This window comes from Leuresthes tenuis, unplaced genomic scaffold (genome assembly GCF_036924035.1).
Source record: "Leuresthes tenuis unplaced genomic scaffold, fLeuTen1.0.hap1 SCAF_3, whole genome shotgun sequence".
Lineage (NCBI taxonomy): Eukaryota > Metazoa > Chordata > Actinopteri > Atheriniformes > Atherinopsidae > Leuresthes > Leuresthes tenuis.
In genome coordinates, this window is record NW_027325357.1 from 5,237,067 (window position 1) to 5,260,271 (window position 23,205).

Here is a 23,205-nt window from a genome sequence, read left to right on the forward strand (position 1 = left end):
GCAAAGGTAGAAGAGTCCTGCACTCTGCATTTCAGTCACGCTGCAGGAGCATGTTGTGAATCCTGAACCAGTCTTGAAAACACGAGGTGATTTTATGCGCACTCAAAATATAAAGTCTTATATATTAAAACTATACAACACAATGAATCTTTAAATTGTATTTTTTAAAAGACTGAGATAACTATTACACAATTTGTGGTCAAGTCTTATTTTTTAGTTAAAGAATATTACAAAAAAAAGCTTTTTCATAACTAGAATTTACAAAAAGAATTTTAGGCATAAGCAAGAAATTGTTCTCACAGCCACAATAAGCAGTGAGTAAGTAAGCAGATTACTTAGCACTATAAATATTAAGACAAAAACAACAAAAGAGAACAATGTAAAAAAAAGCTTTTTTAACATTTATATTTTTATTAAATGCGTTATAAAGACAAATGCATAAATTCACTAGGAAGCAAATTAAAAAACAGAATAAATGTTTAGAAAAATGAAGCTGAAATGAGCTGAAAGTGTAACAGACCAGAGGTTTGATCAGTTATCAAATCATCTGTCTAACTGTTTATTCTAAATAATATTCTTCTCGGTGAGGCTTTCATCACAGCAGTGTTCAAACTCTTCAGCACTTTGAGGGAAGTAGATGTCGGCTTTGTGGTCGTCATCATGCTCAATATGTTTCAGGTGGACGACCATGTGCAGGGCGTAGGCCAGGACCAGCAGCAGGATGAGGGATGTGATGAGGCCCATCAGGATGGCGGGAGTCAGGATGATGGTGCAGTCGCTTGCCGGGGAAAATTTACCAGAGGTCACGTTGAATGCCTGGATCTAATGAGGGCCAGGCACATTTTGAAAACGGTTAAGAATGTGTCGCCATTCTTCTTTATACAGCAGTTAAACTAATTTCTTAAGTTCTAATTTCCTAAATAAAAATACAAATACCTGGAAGTCGACGAAGGTGATGGACCAGCGGCGCGCGAGGTCAGTGCTGGGCAGCAGCAGGCCACTGTATCGCTGCAGGCTGCTGACGTGGAGGCAGCGATAGGAGAAGGAGGCCGGAGCGTAGACATCACTGGCATTGAACGCAGCCTCTTCAGAGGTGTTGTAGAGCAGAGAAACGCTGTCCACCGAGAACCACCACTGACTTGAAGACTCATAAAAAGTGTTGGATAGCTCCAGCCTAAAGCAAAAGGGAGAAAACATGAAGGTGCCGACTCTTTCTATAATGTATGCCCCTCTAGTTCTGAATATTTCAACCCAAACCCTCAGCTTGAGAATCACAGACTTAGAAGCTCAAATCTTGATTCAGTGAGTTAAAAAATCCACTTTCCCCCACAGCAATCCAATGGAAATGTTACTGATGTAGTTACTGACAACTATCTGTAGGATAGTGACTGCTTTAGGGATGTTAGTGAACTGCTGAGGAAACAAGCCCCTGTGAACAGTCTGGGCTGTGTGGGGGGGGGGGTTTCTTGTAGTGGCCAAACAACGTCACTTTTCTTCTGCATCATGTGATAAACACTGTCCCTAAAAACATTTTCCCCACACACACTCATGGAAGAAGATATCTCTATAAAACCGTAAATATAGTGTCCCACAAAAAAATAATCTTGTTATTATTAGAATATGATCCATTTGGCCTGATTACGTCTGTGAAGCCATAGAACAGCAGTGTGATTATTTTTGGTTTAATCACATTACATTTTTGTAGAGCGCCAACGGGGTGCTGCTCTGGGAGATAAGTCGCACTCTGACACAGTCGTGTGAATCAGCTGTGACAAATACAAATATGATATATGATCTGTGGGCACCGAACTGTAGGAACATGAGGAAAATCCTGCATCTTACAGAGTAAACAGGTTTAGTGCAACATCATTAAAAAGGTACAAGTGCAGCTCGGGGTACAAAGCAGTTCTCAACCCTCCTAAACAGAAAATACAATCAAATACTTTAACAATCACCTAAAAAGATGAATGGAAATTGTTAAAAATCCCAAGGTGACCACAGCCATTTGTCAAGAGAAAAGGTAGAATGTGGATCCAGTCCAAGAAAAAGAACAGACAGATCCTGCAAGTCCTAAAGGCAGCAAAGTCTTTGCAGTGCTCACTTTGTGTCTCAAAATGCTATGATCCTGTGTCAAAAGATTCACCTTAAAACACTCCAGGACATTCTCACTGATTTTGTATCAGATAATAATCTTAAATTGGATTGTGACACTTAGCTTAGACTGGGGCAGTGTGCACTGTTCATATTTATGACTATAAAGGAATCTTGAATCAGATATGTTGAGAAACTGAGACCCCAACACTAATCCATAAAGTGATTATTGTCATCTTAGATTTTCCACAGTTTGTATCAAAACTCTAAACTATGAAATTGTGTTTTATGATTTACTTCATTGTTGAGACATTTTAAAAGTCTAATCTGAGTCTGTTGAGTGCGTTTGTCCCACATCGTCCAACACAAACAAACTCTTTATCCCATATCCGGTTTGCTTGGATGTGATCACCCTATGTACAGCAAACCGGTTCACATACTAAGGATAGTTTAACATTTGTGTTACTCATGATGACTGATATTATGAAGTTCCATTTACATTTAGTCGTTTAGAAGATGCTTTTATCCAAAGTGACTCACAAGTGGAGAGCAAAGTTCAAGCTGAAGTGCAGCAAGAAACACTGGTCAAATCAATGTAAATCTGTTTAGATAAAAGAGTGCATGTGAGTGCATGATTGGTAGTTAGAAAGTATAACTAACCTTATGACCAGGCCTTTCAAGTCTTCCACGTCTCCAAATCTCATGACCAGCCTGAAGAGGACAGACAGACAGGCTTTAACAAACAGAAGGTCAGACTTAGTGACAAAGCAACTTGTGCAGGTTTTGTGTTATAATCACAATCCTCAGACATGATTCTACTGGTCTTGCATCTAAACTGAACTGTGATGTAGTAAGTAAGGTCCAGCAATGTACTATTTATAGTAAGAGATACCAACGGAGGGTCAGAGCACATGAGACATCCAGACATACGTGGCTTTGTCCTGGCGACACACAGACTGGCTGGTGTCGACCTGTCTCTGAGGAGAAAAGGCTCGCTCCGTCAGGTCCAGCTGTTTCTGCTTCTCATAACGGAGAGACAGTTTCCTGGCCTGCAACATAACGCACGGCTCCCCGTTGGACAATACCTGGCAGGTGAAGACAACAGCAGTGTTAGAAAACAGATGTTTCACATAAACTTTATGAAGACATGATTATTTTTAGTAAAACACCTTGAGAGGAGGGAAGGGAACTACCACTCCTGTTGTTTGAAGTAACTTCCTCTGTGATAGATGTGGAGACTGGAGACAAGGAGAAAGTAGTCACTTCTCATCATATGAGACACGTTTACATATATTTCAAATGACCAGGTTAGGAAAAGGCAGGAGATGGGGACTCGATACATTTTCACACCTCCTGGTCTCTACTGCACACACTCTGGTAGTAAATAATGTAACTAATGGTTTCGGTTTTTTTACAGTTGAGTCACATATTTCCATCCGGAATATAGTGAAGATGTCACTTAGGTCACTTAAATGGTTCTCTATATTAATCTAAACATCTCTTTCCACTTATTTTACCTGCAGCTCCCCTGCAATAACAAAATGTCCCCCTTTCTTCATCCTTCCATTGCTTTCTTCACCTGGAGAGAAAAAATGGAGGAATTATCTTGTTTTGTAAAAAGGAATCACACAAATGATAAGTAAATTATTTCCATAGCATATATTGTACTTTGGGAGTGGTGTCTATGGACTATATCTTTAATTCCCTGATATAATCTTGCATGTGGGTGTTTAAGTTAATAAATAAGTCAATAGTTCTCAAAAATTCTTTGGACTATGATACTAAAAAAACTGCTTCCAATGAAAACAAAGATTTCTGTTTTTAACGTAAACAACATCACATTTTGTAGATAGATAGATAGATAGATAGATAGATAGATAGATAGATAGATAGATAGATAGATAGATAGATAGATAGATAGATAGATAGATAGATAGATAGATAGATAGATAGATAGATAGATAGATAGATAGATAGATAGATAGATAGATAGATAGATAGATAGATAGATAGATAGATAGATAGATAGATAGATAGATAGATCGATCAGTCTTACCGTGGACTGCAGAGGCAGCGCTGTGAACAGAAGTGATCGAAAAATGAATGATAATCATATTCTTTCACTATTTTATATACTTGATAACATGTTTTTCAGTTAAATACTAATAATTCATAATCTAATATCAAAATCACAATCAAAACTGAGTAAGTGTTACTAGAAATGCAAGCGGTCACTATAAACTATTCCCACAAAAGTAAATCAAATAAAGAAAGTAAACTACAGTGGATTGCACATTCTTAGAAAAGGTGTCAGATTTACTCATCATTATCAAAAGTAGAGCCATTAAAACCTCATTTTGTCTCATAAACCAGTTCATGTGTATTAGAAATGTATGAAATACACAGAATAATTATATTAAAATAGTCTTAGCCCTGCTTGAAGATGAATTCTAAACAAAGACAGCGGAGAGCGACACCAGATGAATCTGTGAAGTGCTCACAGTGCATCTGGTAGTCCAGAAACCCAGCTGGTGACCTGGTGGATTAGTGTTAAAGTAACACTTGTCTGGCACAGAGATGTTGTTGCTGATTGAACCCTCTGACCCACATTACACACAAACGCTTGTGATAGTGAAGAATGGACCAAAATGTCTTCTCAGATCAGCTGAACATCAAACATCAGATCTATTAGCTGTTTTCTTTTGTATCATTACTTCATCTTTTTAAACCTGCAGGCTCTGTGAGCAGCATCTTTCACACCTTTTGAGTAATCCTTTATCTTTTTTTTTTTTACATGAAAAAAAATTTGCTTTATTAGTGTGTAGGTGTGGATCAAATTTTGACTGTTTCCTTGAGCTGGAAGGTTTGTACCCAATGGATCTGCCTGAACTTCCTCTGATTAAAGAGTAAGTAAATAATAAAGGAAGGGTGTTTTTAACACGTATAATGACTGATTATACAGATACCATTTAGTTTTCAGTGCCGTAGCATTTGTTTTGTGTGTAAAAGTGTATTAATTTGGCTAAAAAGAGATTACAAACTAATACCCTGTTGTTATAATGGTAACAGCTGAGCTCTTTGAGCTGCTCAGCTGTGAATTGCTCCTAAATTAGTTGACCTAGACTGAATGTAGAGCTGGAGAGATCTCCAGACACCATCTTTCAGCAGGTATAACCACCTGCCAGCCCACCTGTTAACAACCATATATATAAACCATCTCCATGACAATTGAGCAACTCTACTTGTTGGGGAGGACAATAAGGCATGACTGAAAGCATGAAATAAGCTGGAGCCAGTGCACAGCACATTTCATTTTGCAATTTCAGCTCCATATCTTTAGAAACAGTTTAAACTCTGATGTTGGACCATTTTATCAAGAGGTTGATTTAAAAACAGGCCAACGCGTGTTAGAGTCAAAACTGTACTTCACATATAACTACAGAGGTAGTCAAAGTTGAGTTATGACCAGAATAAGACTTTGTGAGGTTAAAAAAAACGTTATGCACTACTCTCCAACAGAATTTACCACATAAAGTCTTCTCTTTGTCTATATGAGGATATGTTTCTGCATCTAATCCACAGCCTCTCTGTCTGTCTGTTTTAGCCAAAGTAACAGCTGAGCTCACGGAGCATTAAAATGTAAAATGTCTGCATTACTATTTATGTTATAAAGCTGCTCAGCCATTAATCTTTGCTCACTTTTACTTGATCTCAGCTCACACCGTAACAACGTCAGAAAATTCAATACATCAGTGACTATAAAGATTATCATAATCTTACTGGCTTTGTATTATCAGTGGTTAACAAGCAAGTATTTTCCATTAGAATTAGCTTGTTGTCTCAACTTTTGTCAGTGAATTAACTCAACAGAACTGAAATCATGTAACAATAAAGAGATTTTTCTTTTCAGCAAACAGTTGAGTGAAATAGTTTTAGTAAAACAGAAAACAAAAATATAAAAAATGCAGTGTTAATGGGAAGATTAAAACCGTCATAGAACCAAGATAAAGCTAAAAGTTCAAAATAAAAAACACAAAATTGCTCCATCCACTGTGATCAGTTGCAGATGACTGTACATGAAGCCAGATATCTGAATGGTCTGCAAAAGTTGTTCTGTAGTGGATAATCTAATCAAATCAAAACGTGCTAAATGCTCACAGCGTCTCTGTTTGGGGGCCTTTCTGCCTCTCAATAAATGTATTATAAATGTACTTTAGTCAGAAAAAAAGACAATAGTATGGTCAAAGCCACTCTGGCTGACTAATCCCTACAGCCAAAACAAGGTTTAGCTGATCTTGTGCACTGTGTCAGAGCAGTGGACTGTGGATTCGGGATTGCAGTGATTATATAATCATACAATCATGAGTGCCCACAGATTATAAGAACGATGCGATGGCTCTCAGCCAAAAGGAGATTTTACAGCTTCTTAATCCCTAAAATAACATCTTACAAACATCTGCCTATACACACATTGAGCTGACACGTGGGATGAATTGTCATCCTGTTGGAGCTGTGTTTGTCGACTTTCACTAAATGGAATCACCACGCCAATGCCAACAGAAAGAATATGTATAATTTACCATGTACTGATGCATAAAACTCTTACATAAAATAAAAAAGACTCAGAAACAGAGCTGCCTCATCTCCTTCAGCAGATCATTCCAGAGTCTGAAGGTCTAAATGGAGATGATGAGATGCTAAAATGATTGCGATCTGCATCGTTATATCGTTTTCTGTGGTTCACTTGTCTTTCTAAAGCTGGAAGGTTGACCCAAATGTATAAAACCAGACAGAGAGATGCTGCGTTTCAAAATGCAGAATAGGCTTATAGGCTGTTTGGTAGAAAGCAAGCAGGGAGCTAACAGGCTATGAGAACAAAGAGGATTATGGGAAAAGGACAAATGTATGTGAGTGAGTGAGATGAACTGATTGGAAACAAAACCAAGGTGGCTGGTTCACAGTGGCATGTAATTCTGGTCAGAATTTCTATTTCTTTCAGTATTTCAATGGGAAGATGATGATCAGATCTCCTCAAGGCATAAAGTCCACAGATAAAACATTAATGTAAATGTTTTGAACAAGTGTAAAAAAGGAAAAATGCACAATGTAAATGTGAGATGTGGCTCTCAGAACTTTTATCAAAGTCTAACGTATAATCAGCTTGTTATGGCAAAGGATTCACAATCATTAGCAAAGTTCAGGTTGGGAAAAGATGAACACTGGAGAAGGGAAATCAATATCCACAAAGCTGGAAGAAAACAGCAAAGTTTTTTCACGTGGTCATTTAATTTATGGGCGATGGAATTAAGAAATGCCAAGAGGTCAACTTAAAGTCAATAAATAGTATGCCATAAAGTCAAATGAAAACCTGTTAAACTATTAAAGACAGTTACTTTAAAGAAGGAGTCACCAGCAGAATGACAAAAATTCTGATGAATTTTAGAAACAAATCCAGTGGAGAAGAAAAGCTGCTCAGCACAGAGGTGGATCAATCATATTTTGGGTTTGTGTTACCAGTGGCCTCGGGGATAAAAGGGATTCAATAAAACACCAGCAATTTTGGAGCCAGATGTCACAATATCTATTCTGAAAAAAAAAGCTAAAGATTAAAAAAGGATGGTGTCTTCAACAGGACATTTATCCTAAATCCACACAAAATCCACAATGGATAAGCAAGAGGCATAAGATTAAAGTTTTGGCATGGCCCTCAAAGTTACACTTCATCACAAATCATCTGATAGTCCTTATGAGAGCAGCGCAGGAAACACTGATGAAAATCTCAAAGAACAAGAAGACTTTTGCAATAAAAATGGACAATTTATCCCCCGCAAAGAGCTAAAAGACAAAAAAATGTTTACCAGATGTCATTCCTGTCATTCTGCCCAGACTTTGTGTTATTTTGAAGCTGTAAAGGATGACAATAACAGCAAAACTGTAATTTTGCTTCAGATATGAAAGAAACATGTCATCCTCAGCTTTAAGTCTGATGCTAGCCACAGGAAATTTACAAGGTTGTGTGATGTCTTGACAATGCTTCGCGGGCAACTGTCTGCCGGAACGATTCAATTCGCAAATATTTCTTTAAACATGTGTTCATTTGTGAGAAGTGTTGGTTGAAATAAACAAGATCTGCTTTAGTGCAGATATCTGTGCTTATCTTGCAGTGATCACGTGCAAATTAAACAAATAAAGCAAATAAACTCGACTGAACAATGCTATAGTACCTTGAAGTAGTTGTGAGAAGAGATAGACCAATTAATCAGTTGATTTTTTTTGCCTCTTTTTTTAATAATCGGTGCACGACTGAGCATAATGAACTGATTACAAGACATTAAACAGTTGCTGTGGAAAACATAAACAGTAAAAGAAGTGTGAAGCATGTGATGCTACCCCTCGTATCTACCCCATGGTATCTTTAATACAGAACAACGTGTGTTTACTGATGCAATCAGGAGGTGTGACACCATGAGTCATGGGGACACTGATGAACTGTTTTTACTTTAATATTCAATGTCCCATTAGTGTTGGTTTAATTGAACAATAACTGTCTGGTTCAGGAAACTCTTTTCCAATAGAAGCAGGTATTTTTTCCCCACAAGTAGGGCTGAAAGAAGAGTCATCATGGGCTGGAACTAATCAGGTGGACACAACTAGGACAGTAAGATAATGTTGATCTTTGCCTGCTGGATTTGAATGAAGGCATCTTGCTAACACGTTAGCCACAAGGACCTCAAAAAGGTTTCAGCTTGTCCCTCTGCCTCCAAATAAAGGAGAGGGGAAAACAACAAGATTTGATACAGCTTTAAATATAAGAAGAATCAATGAGGCTCCTCGTTGGATTTGGGCCATGGAAACACACCAGTAATGTTGGAGGTGAACATGTCAGGAGTCAAAGATTGAAGAGCAGGAGAGGATAAAAACAGCACAGTAATCATGGAGGGTAACAATGCACATCTGTCTGCGCTGTGTGTCTCTGCACCTACCTGTCAGCAGGCTGTCGGTGCAGGCAAGCACACGACTGCAGATGCAGGAGGAGGATGCAGAAGCATTTCCACGGAGAAGCCATTGCTGTGGTGACCATAGTGTGATGCCAGTACACACTCCCTCTACATCCTAATCTACTTAAATCAGCCCACCGTCTTTAAGCCCAATGATGGAGTGAGGAATCAGCCAATCAGAAAAGAGCAGGAATGAAAGAGCAGAGCAAGCCCCACCCACTGATGAAACGCTTTATGGTTTCCACATTTCATCACTTTCAGGAGCATTTACATCACTGATTTTTAAAGGTAGCAGGACTGACCATGACACTGATCATCTGCATGTGTATCTGACATGTTTCAGATCTACACTGAATAATCAAAAGCCTTTCACATGCATAGATTATAAACATGGAACTCATAATATAACACTCATCTGTTTGTCAATGTGATGCTATTTAGACAGTACATCGTCTTTAGGTAAATCTGGCCTTCAAGGAAAAATGTTATCCATTTAATGAGGTAGCAGTCACCAGGATCATCAAATACAGGTTTAATTAAATGAAAGTTTCACAATTCAAAACAAATCAGACAGTTTAGTGTTATGTTTAGCAAATAAGCTTCACGGTAGCCTGCCAATAGATGACTGCAGATGTCAGCATTACATACTATTATGACAGAGGGAGGTGACTGCAGAGCAATCATTTTCAATTCCACATGAAACAAATGTACTCACCAGTTCTGTTAAGGATTTCATGTCAAAGATCTAAGAACCTATGAAAAAAATTACAATAAGCAAAAAGATTATTTATTGATCAGAGAGCATTAACAATTGTATTTTTACACTGTGAATTATCCCACTCAGTGCAAACCTTTGTAACAGTTCAGAAAACGTATTAAAATGAATATATCCCTCGAGCTCGGATGTAATCATTAAATAAAAATAAAAAAACAACATACAGATGCATGGACAATACTGTGCAATCCAAACATGAAGAACATATCAAATAAGACGAAAAGTACAATTTGATGTATTTTACTTAAGTTTCGATCAGGCTTAAAGATTGAAAAGCGCGTTAAAGGAATCCTTAACAATCTACATTAATGTGTGTTAAATATATTATATATATACAACTTGCTGAGAAAGACATTCTAAGCATTTGCATTACATGAAGGGATTATTAGTATTGATAAATAAAATACTTTAAACGCTCTCAAATTAAAACAGTCATTTCAATCAGGCATTCTTGTAGCCACAACTAACCGGGGTCCTCAGGGTAGACATTGCCGCAGTGCATCCTGGGTCCTTCCTTTCCATCCCAGGCTCGCTTCTGCAATCATGGGTATGTCCCTATTTTCACCTAAAATACATAATAATTCTGACAGTTATGGCAAATTTTTCCATCGATGTCGTGTATTAATATCTTATAAACTAATTTATTTGTCTTTGTATCGGTAAAATTCCACAGTAGAGTCGAAATTTAACCGTTTTTACGGTTCTGTGTCTCCGCAACGTGGAGCGGCCATAATATATCTGAACTGCTAGCGGCGTGTGAGCGGCGCTATTTTAGCACAACTTAAGTTTCAGTTATTGTTTAGTATGCTCCCGGTCTGTTACTAAAATGTCATATATATTGTTGGATAGCGTTACATTCTTAAAGTTTAGCTGTTTGTTTTTTTTACCCGTAAAATTAAGATAATGTGTGTTTGTACGTCCGTTTAGTGCCGCTTGCAGATAGCTTTGTGCACTCGGGTCTTAACACTTGTCATTACATCGCATATTATTGAAATGTTCAACGTATGTCTCAGTCGTTCAATGTGAAGCTGGGAACATAGGGGACATTTGTTTTTCCTGATGCTACTTGTATTTTAAATCCTTATAAAAAGGCACTCTTCCTCATAACTGTACAATGAGCATCTTTCTCGTCTGGATACTTAAGAGCTAGATCATGGACTCATTACGTGTCAGTGGTGCTTGATTTAATTTTTTGAAACTCTGGAAATAAGTCCCTGAGACTAATTGAAGTAACTATCATTCACACTGGGACTTTTGATTAAATCTATTCCACCGGGTAAAGTAAGCTGCCTGATAATCTGTATTCATGAGTTTCATCATGTATGATAAAGTGTAAATCATCATAATCGCTAGCAAAAAGAGCACAAATGAGAAACTTGCCATCTACACTTTTTCTGTATTTCCACACAATCTCACTGGTGATTTTCTGGAGTTATTACGAGGTTGCTGGCAGTCCTCTCTACAGGAAGTTTGGGGCAAATGTTGCAGACTTTGGTGTTTGCTTTTATTCAAACCCTGTAGAATTTGTCCAGAAAGTTTTGAGCCGAAGATCAGAAGGAGTCTTATGTTTCTGCCTGTTCTTCTCTTTCAGGAAAGTGTCGTGGTCTGCGTACTGCTAGGAAGCTCCGCAATCACCGCCGTGAGCAGAAATGGCATGATAAACAGTACAAGAAGGCCCATCTGGGCACAGCCCTGAAGGCTAACCCCTTCGGAGGAGCCTCTCACGCCAAGGGAATCGTCCTTGAGAAAGTGTGAGTACAGTGAGACCTGCTGAAGTTCTGAGACAAGCAAGGGATACACAGTTATGGACCGAATGTAACATGATTAATTGGATCTAAATTAAAGTCACAATTGTTTATCATGAGTATTCGTTCATTTTTAGGGAAAATGTAAACATGACACTGCTTTCTAATCGATGTTGTGCTATATTCCTGCTTATGTACAAATCTTTTCAAGAAAATAAAACGGCGACATTGTCAGCAATCACAGCTAAATCACCTGTAGTTGGACCCCTGTCCAATTTGGAGCGAGAGTGCATAAATGATTAGTGCAGAGATCTAAAACTGCAGGGAAGTGGTCAGAGCGAGGATGTAGTGCTGGTAATTTCAGCCTCCAGTGTGGCAGCAGAGCAGGGGTTAAAGTGAGTCGTCTGGTCAGGACAGAAACAAAAAACCTGATGACGGGCACTTTGCAGCTTGTGTCTTGATGTGTTTGATTACAGACAAACCACTTGACAATAAGGAGAAGGGTTTAAATTCAGTTGAGGCTACAGTAAGTCAGCTGAGCCTGTTTCAGTTTATTACTTGTAAATTGTTTGGTCATGTTTCAGGTGTGTGAAGGTGTAGTGTTAAGTCTTCCTTCATCTGCTTTGTGTGCAACGCTGGGGTTGTGCAGCGATTCAAGGAGCGACTGATTCGTTTCTGCTTTACGTTCTATTGGCAGAACTTACATCTTTAATATCAGAAGATTGTGTTAATTTGATTGTGGGAAGCCAAATTTGTAAATGAGATTAAAACTCGGAAAAATCAGCAGTCACAGTTAGAAAATGATTGTTTGAGTGCTGAGAGTTTCATGTTCTCATGTCTTCACTCTCGTAACACTGATGTTTTAGCGTTTTTACTCCATAAAAGTCGTCATAGCCAGACGTTGGTGCCTGTGAGACGTTTCCTTCGTTACTGCATCAGACATTTGAAGGAAGGAAGGAACTTTGTGATGAGATAGCAGACACGAAACATTACAACTTCTCACAGGATGTGTTGAGTGAGATTAAGTGTTGTACATTAAACTTGGTTTGAACAGTTTTAAAGCTGTGTGTTTTGCTTCTGCAGTGGTGTAGAGGCTAAGCAGCCCAACTCTGCCATCAGGAAGTGTGTGAGAGTTCAGCTCATCAAGAACGGCAAGAAGATCACAGCCTTCGTCCCAAACGACGGTTGCCTCAACTTCATCGAGGTAAACTTGGGGCATTTTATTCTTCCTGCCAAACATGCAGTTTATGTCCAGCTCATTTCTGAATTGTTGAGTCTCCAGCAGAAAATCAAGCAGGAATAGATGGAGAAAAACATGAAAAGGAGCTGAATATCTGTGCTCTTTGTTGTAGGTTTCACTAAATGTTCAAACACAAAAATCAACTCTGTAGTTTGGATTTACAGCAGATTTTCCCCAAATGTTTCCACATCCATTGACTAATCTTTCATTTAAGCACAAGTTTTTCATTGTATCCAACCGTTTTTGCCTTTTTAAAGTGTCTGAACGTGTAATTCAGCCTTACGGTCTCTGTTCTGACCTCTTCTTGATGTTCTGTAGGAAAACGACGAGGTTCTGGTGGCCGGTTTCGGACGTAAAGGTCACGCCGTTGGTGACATTCCTGGAGTTCGTTTCAAGGTGGTCAAAGTGGCCAACGTGTCTCTGCTGGCACTCTACAAAGGCAAGAAGGAGAGACCCAGATCATAAAGAGTTGAGGCAGAAAATGAAATAAACATGTTTTCAATTACAGTCTTTGTCTTGTGTTTTTGGTTTGTTGGACAATAGTTTCCTTTAGAGGACATGTATGTTAATGTGGCTGCTTTACCTTTTGGTTTAGTGTCCATCTCAGGGTTCCTTTCATCCAGCTGATGATATTTGGGGAAAAACAAGCTGATCATTGTTTCAGATCCACAAAACTACCAGGATGTTGGAATGTAAGAGAATCTACCCTGTTCACGTATCCACAGAATGAAAGGAAGAGGGCCGTGTATTGCATTGATTTGATATTTGGATCCTTTGAAACCTCCTACTGATGAGGATAATAAACTTTACAAAAAAGAATAACATTAAATATGTTTAGTAAAAAAGTTAGCAGAATTAATCTGAGTGTTCTGAGTAGTTGTCCATCTATCTCCTTGGTCAACTTTGACCACGATTCCTTCAAATATTTTTGAGTTACCCTTAATTTTGTGCACTTCCTGTTTCAGACCATAACCACAATAGGGCTGCAACTGAGACTATTTTGATAGTCGACTTGTCAAGATTAATCGACTAATCGGTTAATTACTAATTAAAACAATCCAAAACTGAAAAAGGATACATTCAAGCCATATTATAGCTTGACTTTTAACATTAACTGAAAATACTAAGAAGAGGCCTGGCAGTAATGCACCAACAGTCAAATCAATACCAAAAAGTTGTAACTTTGGACTGTGAAGTTGAATAATGCAATTTTAATGTTGCACTTTAATATTAAAATCCAAGACAACTCCGCTTATTTAGCTAGCAGGCTACGCTAACAAGCTAAATATCTAAATTCCATGGTGAGACCGCGTCTCCCAGCGCTCTAACGTGCTTCTTCAAATGTTCATGCATGACGGACGTGCTTCTGTGATACGTGAGGTCGGCTTCACCAAACTTGCAGGTAATCTTTTATTTTTATTTTCATTTTCTGGGTGTTGAGGGTGAAATGCTCCCAGACCCTTGACACTTTTGGAGGAGAGGAGATAATTCAGCCGCAGCCATTTCACTATGTTTATACAGGTCATCTCCAGCTATTTATCGTAACGCGCATGAATCTCTAAGCAGAGATGGGAAGGAAGTGAGATGACTCACTCCGTACGAAAGATGATATTCAGCTCGACAGCGTGAAAAAGACGTGTGATGATGTAAAAGACAATTATCGACAATTAAATACGTCGGTGACTAATTATGTTACCGAATTTTGTCGACAACGTCGACTAATCGTTGCACCCTTAAACCATAACAGAGATGGGTAAAAAGATTGATTTTCGTGGTTGAAGTCAACTCAGATTGTTTAGTTTATCTTCTTTGTTTTTCATATAGATTTGAGCACAAACTACAGTTACCTTCAGATTCTGAGATTAAAATACTTCATTATATCAGATGCATTGCTTCATCCGGTGGGATGTTGAGTCATGGCTGGTTATTTCAAATCCACCTCACTTTTAGGTGATTTACTTTAGTATGAAATAATATCGTTACTCTCACAATATTTTTGTGACCCGAACAGCTTCTCCTTAAGACTTCACAGAGCTCTTTGAACTTTGGGACAATGACGCCACATCCTCTCTATAATTTACACATATTGAATAAATTGGTTTCACTTTGAAAACTGCAATTTAACAGATCTGAAATATTGTAAAATATTAAGTTACTTTTGACACTTTTTTTATTTTACTTTCATGTTGTGAGGATCGAAATTTATTCAGGTTAGAACAAACTGTTTCACATAATTAGATTTTAAGAAATGAGAAGTTAAGATTTGTTTTTACTCCCCTACGAATCACTGAATTACTGTGATATTTGAAGAAATTTTTACCTTATTGTTCTCACACATGTAATTATAAACTATCATTTGGTGATCTCATTAATTCCTAATGTTTGCACCTCTTTAAGTACAATTTAAACAAAGTTTGCACTTCTACATGTAACAGTTTTTCACCTTTTGAGCAAAGTTCTCACATTTTGTGCAGCAACTTTGAATCTTTCCTTAGAAAGCTCAAAAACATGGACAAAAAACCCTATAACTTCTTATTTTATGAATATAGCATTCAATAATCGAGGGAGCTGTTTAATAATGAAAGACGAGAGTAAGTTGAGGTTGTGTTGCACTGATTGTCTGCTTATCAGTTCACTCAGAAACTCATTTGGAGAAGGTAAATATAGTAACAGGTGTCAGATCTCTGTCCCTCCTGCCAGAGAGCTGCAGTCACGCAGCTGAAACATGGAGGTCGCCTTGCTTCAGATTTGACCCGAATATTCAACACGTACATATTACACTCAGCTAATACAGTTGTGTTAACCCTAAGGGTAAATTGCATGTAAATATTGGTGATCAAGCTCTCCAAATGCTTCGTGAAAGCTCTGAGAGGCACCGCACTCACAGAAAGAACCCATGTCAGCATAAAGCTCTGGTTTCACAGTCTTCTCCTCCTCCCACCAGCCTTCAACAACACAGAGATTGAAACTGCAGGGACTCCTCAGCTGAGCAAAACAGCAACACAAACCACAAGGTAAAGACAAAAACAAGCAACTTCTGCCACTGAACAGAAAAGAGAGACTCTGTGGTTCTGAAAATGTGTTGTTAATGAGGGTTTAAGTTGTGTTTAAATCAGGAAAACCGACTGCTTGTCTGCTGAACTTCTAACAAACACTTTACTGCATCATATAAATGGTATAATTCACACTGTAAACTGCACAGGCGTTGTGCATCTGTTAAGACATTTAAAGTTTTATATGTTTTGGCAATTTAACTGGTATAGCTCTAAAATGAGTGTTTTAAAGTAGCACAAGGGAAGTTTGTGAACCTCAAAACTTTGAGTGACCTTTGCTGTGCATCCTCTTGGCTGAAATATTACACAGAAATCTGTGATTTCCACTCCACCCAGTTCTGCTCTATGATTGCTTGATACTTTTTTGGGCTTTTGACGGCGTCTTTGTGGCCTCTTTAATGTGACGACAGACTGATATGTTTGGCTGTGGGTTTGCAGGGTTTACACAGAGATCCCACAAATGTACAGAGGTGCAAAAGAGCAAAAAACTGCAAAGTTCTCCAGTGTTACTTTTAGCGTTACTTTAAAATGAACATGAGTCAAGAGAGTAAGAAGAGAGTACACTCAAAGAGCGAGTCAGATCTCCTGTTCTCAGTGAGTAGATGAACGTATTTCATGTCAGAAATAAGGTCTAGGTTTAAAAATACCAGAGTTCCCCTTTAAATTTGGCTTCTTGAACAGACTTGGGATCGTTCATGTGGACCTGATGGAGTGTGATCGATTTGGAATGGAGGATGAGGATGGTGACAAAGATGCAGCCACTCAGTACATGATTGAGCAAAGTCTGCTGGAGTGCAGCAAACAGAAAGAATCCCACAGAGACTCCACTACACGAGAGGACAAGAGGTCAGTCCCACCGAGACCAAGTGTTTACATTAACAGTTTTACTATTTTCATTCATTTTTACCATGTAAACGGTGTAAAACAAACTTGAAGACCATAAAACTGAGAAATATTATGTGTACACTAAACGTTACCCTCTTATGTTATACATTAAAATGTAATTTATGATTATATAGATGCAAAGTAACACATTTGTGTGATAAATATTATTCTGACCCGGCTCAGCCAGGGAAGGGGGAGGTAGCATTAGACCAGATATTACTGGTATAAGAGTGTCGTTTATTCTTTAGTGACAATAATGATTAGATTTACAACAACAAAATCAAAACTGGAACTGAAAACAAAACATGTGGCTGTTAATAAATCAAAGTTATCAACAGGACTAACTATAACAATCCAAAATTGATTGGACTAAAGAAAAACAAGACAGTGAATCAAAAGGGCCGACTACCTTAACACACAGTAAATACAGTGGTTCTCAGTGCATCTGGGTCCTGAAAAAAGCTCAAATAAAAGTTGAAATAATCTCTTTATGAGATCTGAAGGCATAAATCAAAAATGACACCATCTTTCATTTCAATAATGTGTTATTTTATGAATCATATAGGAGGACAGTAAGCGATGAGAAGTTTTGTAGAAATGATGTTCAAACTTTTCATGCTCTATTTATTATCCTTTTTCTTTCTTTTCATGCAGCTCTAAATTGAAGCCTGCAGACAGCAGTGAGGTCTTCACTGCTATAAGACAAGGTGAGAGGAGATCATTAAAGGCCTGAGCTCAAACTGTCAGGTGAAAGCTCCTGTTTCTCTGAACACTGCTGTGGGTGTCCACATGTTTACAGTACTATTAGTACACTCAAAACAGTGGTTTTGTTGAGTGTTTTAGGGCAGTTTTAACCAAAGCTGGTACAGAGAGTAGTGCAAAGGGTCAGTAATTTGCACCCATCCCTCCAGGTGATGAGAAGCTCCTGAAAGAGCTGTGCGTCAGACAGAAGGGCGAGTTTTTGCAGAAAGACAGCCGAGGCTGGACGCCTCTCCACGGAGCAGCAGCTCAGACCAACCAAACCATCCTGGAGCTCACATACAAAGGTTTGTATCAGCTGTTCTGATTTAAGGAGTGATAAGGAGGGTCATCGACAGTATGGCTGCTCTCCAGCTTCAGGCCCAGACTCTGTGGAGCGCCGCACGTCCCGTGGTCAGACGCCGCTCTTCCTGGCAGTAGAACGAGGTCTGCTAGAAAACACCTCCTTCCTCCTCAAACACGGAGCTCAGCCGGACTCCCATGACATCGACCAGGACTCTCCTCTGTTTATAGGTAGGCTGAGTCTGTTGCTTTGCAGTCAAACATGATTCATGATTGTTTGTTTTACTCATAGCTGTCACCTGGGGATCAGGTATTAAAGCTATCAGACCTCAGGTTGGGTCCATTGTTTTAATCTGAAACAGCCCTCTGATGTTGTTAAGGATTTTTTATCAAATAAAACACAAGATGCTGATCTGTCATTAGTTAAGCGTCACTGATGGATTTTCCTGCTGGATCTCTGAAGCAATCCGTTCAGAGCGCACTGATCTGGTGAAGCTGCTGCTCCAGCAGGGCTCCAGAGTGAACCAGGAGGGCTGCCATGGCCGCCGCCCCCTCCACGAGGCTTCGAAGCTGGGCAAAGCAGGGCTGGTGACCCTGCTGCTGGAGGCTGGAGCACAGCCAGATCCCCGCAGCAACTACGGCCTCACGCCGCTGGCACTGGCTGCTCAGGGAGGACACCTCGAGGTGGTGGAGACTCTCCTGAGCAAAGGTGGGAGAAGAAGCTGAACACTACAGCTTCATCCAGATGTTTCACCAAATACAACATGGCTCCTACCGTTGTTGGTTCTGTAGGAGCAGACGTCTTGTCCCAGGCGCAGGACGAGGCCTCAGTCTTGTACGAAGCGTCTGCGTCAGGAGATCCAGCCGTCATCAGTCTGCTGCTGGAATACGGAGCTGACGCAAACGTTCCCACACACACCGGATACCTGCCGATCCACCGCATCTCACACCGAGGATACCTCCAGTAAGTGCTTTATCTTCCCCATTGATGCTGATAAAGTTAGTATTTGTTTAGTTTTTGCGCTCTTTAAAAAGATTAATGCAGCCACTAAGGAAGGGAAGGGGTGTCGTGATGCTTAGATATTGATTAATCCAAATGAAATATCAACATCATGCTGTCAATACAATATGTATATATGGTATTTACGTATTTGAGTATTAGAGAAACTGTTTTGCCAAATATTCAGCTGCCAAATATAGAGATTAAGAAAACTACAAAAACAAAGGTTATTTAGTCTGATAGCAGGATTTTTTAAAAAGGTTTTCTGTAGATATCATGATGATGTCCTTATTGTGAATGATTTTGGACACGATGATCAATCAGTGAAAATCTGATATCGTGAAAGGTCTCATGGTTTGAGTCAAGTTAGTGTCAAATTTTATGTTGGAAATGAAACTTTTAGTGTTTCTGGAACATGACTGACAGCCAAGACTGAGATATTGTATATGCGGTACTATAGCATTTAAATGATTACAGTATTTATCTACTTATGGAGCCCATATCAAGCTCATTTACAGGTTCAGAGTTTAATGTTCAGGGTCTTTTAGTACAGTTTCCCATCCCTGGTCCTCAAGGCACACAGCCCTGCATGTTTTCCATGTTTCCCTGCACCAGCACAGATTATTCCTATGAACAGGTCATCATTCATCAGCCTTCTGCAGAGCTTAAAGAGCTGAACCATCGGTTTGGATCAGGGGTGTTGGACACATGGAAAACATGCAGGGCTGACACTTTTTTTTGTCATATTCTTTTTTCAGGAAAGGCTGTACCATGAATTGTTGCTCCTTTTTTAACAAACCAAATTTACTTTCTGTTATTAATCTATCCCACTTACCAAAGGCTCAGAGAGGGAAGACCTTTTATCTAAATGATTAGAATATGAGCAGCCTCCAAATTCACTTTCTAAACAAAAACAGAGTCAGCATCACAACAGTCCCAACTGATAGAAGTAGTGGAGCAAAAATTCCACATTGTAGGTTTAACAAGTAAAGAAGTAACAACAGTGTTTTATGAGTCACTTTCACACAGATATTCTACTCGCATGCTCTTAGTCAGTATGAAGACTTTGCTTTCATTGACTGAATCTCTGTTAATAAAGCTAGAGTAATACCATCCTTGTGTGTTCTCTCAGGAAAAAAATATGACGTTATGGGAGGTAGCGGTTGGCATCTAGAGCCACGATTTCTCTCTTGCACACAGATGTTGATTCTGCCCTTTGACTCAACAACTGTTGGATATAAAGCACAGAAACTGTAACCCTGGTTCGTTTCTTTCACACAGAATAGCAGGTTGTAATGAAGGTGCTCCAGTGCCACCTTTAACCAAGACATGTTGTATTGTTTATTTTGCGTTTGTCTAATTTTTACATGTTTATATAAAGGTATTGTACAGATATGTGATTTGTGTGTTCGTCAGAGCTCTGAAGCTGCTGCTTCCTGTCACTTCCAAGGCAGATGTACATGACAGTGGGATGAGTCCTCTGCACTCGGCTGCTGCAGGAGGACACACAAACTGCATCAAGGTGCGTGACAGTCTTGAAAGCGATGATTGTTGGGATTTAATTTTGTCACGTGCAAACTCTATGCAAGTTCTGTGCTTTGGTACCAGTACAGAACACAGACAGAACAGGTGTAGAGACGCTGTTCCATCCTACATGTCTTGACATGATATTTCTGACAGGAAAAGAGGTTGGTTAGAGGTTCAGCCTGGATAAATGGAAAGAGTCACTAACTATGAGGGGTTAGGAATAAACTTTGACCACATATGAAAACCATATGCTCTACATAAATACTTCTGGACGTGAACTGGTAACAGACACGTCTCAGTTCTGACTAAACTTAAGCAGCCTGCTTGTATCAAAGGGTCCTGAATGGACCCAAAAAGCAAACTTGAAGCAGCAAGTTGAAGAAAAAAGAACTGAAGGAAAAAAGGGAGCATAAATCCTGAGGAGGACTGATTGGTGAGTGATGGCAGCTGAGGATAATTGACAGGCGTGGCAGTGGAGCTAATGACCAGAACTGTGGGTGAAATTAGGAAAATATGGAATAATTATCAGGATGTAGATTCAAAACTGAAAGCAGGAAAAGGTAAACGAACTAAGAATGTAGAACCAGAAGAATAAATTAACTGTGAAAAACACTAGAAACTGAAGAGACCAGAACAGCAGAACAAATCTCAGCCGTGTTTCTTCCATTTCCTCATGAAAAATGATCCAGAAGAATTATAAAGAGCCTTTTCAATCACAAGGCAAGGCATTGACTCAAAGTGACTTTGATTACAATTACTCTGTGACTCACAGTTGCAAGCAGTGACAAACCCATCATGAATAACAACCATCTCTCTGTTTATAGTTTGATTTTGTCCAAAATAAAGTAGTAACAGCAGTTACAACCACATTCTCATGGTATATAAAAGTTATTTCCCTCATTTACAAGTATCATCAGCACATGTTCACGACTCCCATCAGGTCCTGCTGGATGCAGGTTATGACCCCAACGACATGCTCCCTCCCTGGCTTCAGCGTAGCTTTGACGACGAGAGGAAGTCTGCTCTCTTCTTTGCTGTTTCTAATAACGACATGGAGTCAGCAAAACTGCTGCTGGAGGCCGGCGCCATGGCCAACCAAGACCCCATCAAATGTCTGCAGGTATCGCTCTCTGTGTGTGCCTGCGTGCATGTGTTTGTTAGAGAGCCTCACAGATGCTGAATTATTTAGCTTTTCAGACACTTTCAGACACATTTTTGCTTAGTTTTTGTTCACTAAATAAACGTTAGACGGTGTAATATGTCGTATTTACAAAAAAAACCCGTCTTTTTTGATTACGACCTGACACATAAACCCTTAGAGGTTGGAAGTACCTTACTCACCTGACTGTGTTTTTTAGGTTGCCCTGCGTCTGGGTAACTATGAGCTGATCAACATGTTGCTGCGTTACGGAGCCAACGTCAACTACTACTGCAAAATAAACACCACACATTTCCCCTCAGCACTGCAGTACGCTCTCAAAGACGAGGTGAACTGACACCATTGTTTGTTTTATTGTTTGTAATGTGTGTATTTCCATTCTTAATGTTGCTATTGTTGCTTTTTATATCTCCAGTGGATCATTGTAGCAAAAGTGTTTCCCTTTGGGGCTTAATAAAGTCTATTTGAATCTGAATTTGACCCTGAAAAGTGTGTCTGATTGGACTCAGTAACTCCAGTATCTTGGTTGTGTTAGGTGCTTCTCAGGATGCTGTGCAGCTTTGGTTACGATGTGGAGCGCTGCTTCGACTGTCCCTATGGCAACGCCTCCCACATCCCTGAAGACTTCGAGGGATGGACCTGCTCCGTGATTAAAGATACTACGGTAAAAAAGATTCCAACTCTGGTTTTATCACTTAATGTGCTGCTCTGCCATAATTGCGTTACGCTGAAAGTTCCTCTGTCTGTCAGCGCAGTTCTGCGAGGTGATCACGGTCTCCTGGTTGAAACACCTGTCAGGTCACGTGGTTCGCGTTCTGCTGGATTATGTGGATCACGTGACCCTGTGCTCCAAACTGAAGGCGGCTCTGATGGAGCAGAAGCAGTGGCCGGATATCTGCAGAATACTAGGTGAATAGAATCTTCTCAGTTAGCTCGGGGGAAAGAATACAAATCCACTAATCCTTGTTTTTTCCTGCCTGGCTCTCCAGAAAACCCCCGCTGTCTGCAGCATCTCTGCCGGCTGAAGATCCGCTGGTGCCTCACCCGCCTTCGTCTCCGCTCGCCCACCTTCATGAGCTACTTGCCGCTGCCGGAGCGGCTCAAGGATTACATCCTGTACAGGGAGTACAGCCTGCTGGGCCGGCAGAGCGGCACGCCGGGCTGAGGCCACAAAGAGCAGGAAAAAAAATTAGAAACGTTAATGTGGTCTTATTTATTCACGAATTAATGAAACATAGCTTTCTCCTCAAAATAAAGATGGTTTGACTATTGAGATGATCAAATTTATCAAAAATAAGACACAATTCAGTAACTTTATTTTCAAATTACAGGATTTTCCTGCTCTGCTGAGTGAGTTAGCCTAAAATAACTGATATTTTTGTTAAAAGTGCCAATCTTCTCTTCTGTCTTTGTTTACTTGCATGTTTTGTATGCTGGCTCTTGTGTTTTTGTAGCTCCACACAAGTCTTTACATTAAAGTAAAACAGAAATAAAAAAACATAAAAAACCTCTGGAAAAATCTAAATCTTTTTCTTTCTTTTTCTTAAAATTTGATTCATTTTAATGAACAAGTCTTTAATTTGTAAAAGCAAATAACTGATATCGTTTCTAATGGTGAAAGTGAGACTATATTTCATTAAAAATATGAGCTCATCTAGAATTTGATGGGAGCAAAACATCTCAAAAGAGTC

The 23,205-nt window shown here is 39.3% G+C and overlaps 3 protein-coding genes across 3 annotated transcripts; 2 read left to right on the forward strand and 1 right to left on the reverse strand.

The window, feature by feature from the left end:
* Positions 1–400: 400 nt before the first annotated feature.
* On the reverse strand, positions 401–9,226 carry atp6ap1la (ATPase H+ transporting accessory protein 1 like a). Its single transcript, XM_072383077.1, has 8 exons — positions 9,075–9,226; positions 4,148–4,167; positions 3,609–3,670; positions 3,261–3,329; positions 3,022–3,176; positions 2,752–2,802; positions 937–1,174; positions 401–822 (listed from the first exon to the last, which is right to left on the reverse strand). The coding sequence occupies exons 1-8, from the start codon at positions 9,170–9,172 to the stop codon at positions 565–567; spliced, it is 951 nt and encodes a 316-aa protein (XP_072239178.1). The 5' UTR covers positions 9,173–9,226; the 3' UTR covers positions 401–564.
* A 1,111-nt stretch (positions 9,227–10,337) lies between these two features.
* On the forward strand, positions 10,338–13,356 carry rps23 (ribosomal protein S23). Its single transcript, XM_072381498.1, has 4 exons — positions 10,338–10,411; positions 11,456–11,615; positions 12,693–12,813; positions 13,168–13,356. The coding sequence occupies exons 1-4, from the start codon at positions 10,408–10,410 to the stop codon at positions 13,312–13,314; spliced, it is 432 nt and encodes a 143-aa protein (XP_072237599.1). The 5' UTR covers positions 10,338–10,407; the 3' UTR covers positions 13,315–13,356.
* A 3,231-nt stretch (positions 13,357–16,587) lies between these two features.
* On the forward strand, positions 16,588–22,801 carry asb14a (ankyrin repeat and SOCS box containing 14a). Its single transcript, XM_072383078.1, has 12 exons — positions 16,588–16,748; positions 17,442–17,494; positions 17,699–17,833; positions 17,901–18,059; positions 18,292–18,537; positions 18,621–18,792; positions 20,245–20,350; positions 21,296–21,475; positions 21,714–21,842; positions 22,050–22,178; positions 22,270–22,423; positions 22,504–22,801. Exons 1-12 carry the CDS (start codon positions 16,609–16,611, stop codon positions 22,677–22,679), a joined length of 1,779 nt encoding a protein of 592 aa, XP_072239179.1. The 5' UTR covers positions 16,588–16,608; the 3' UTR covers positions 22,680–22,801.
* Positions 22,802–23,205: the final 404 nt, after the last annotated feature.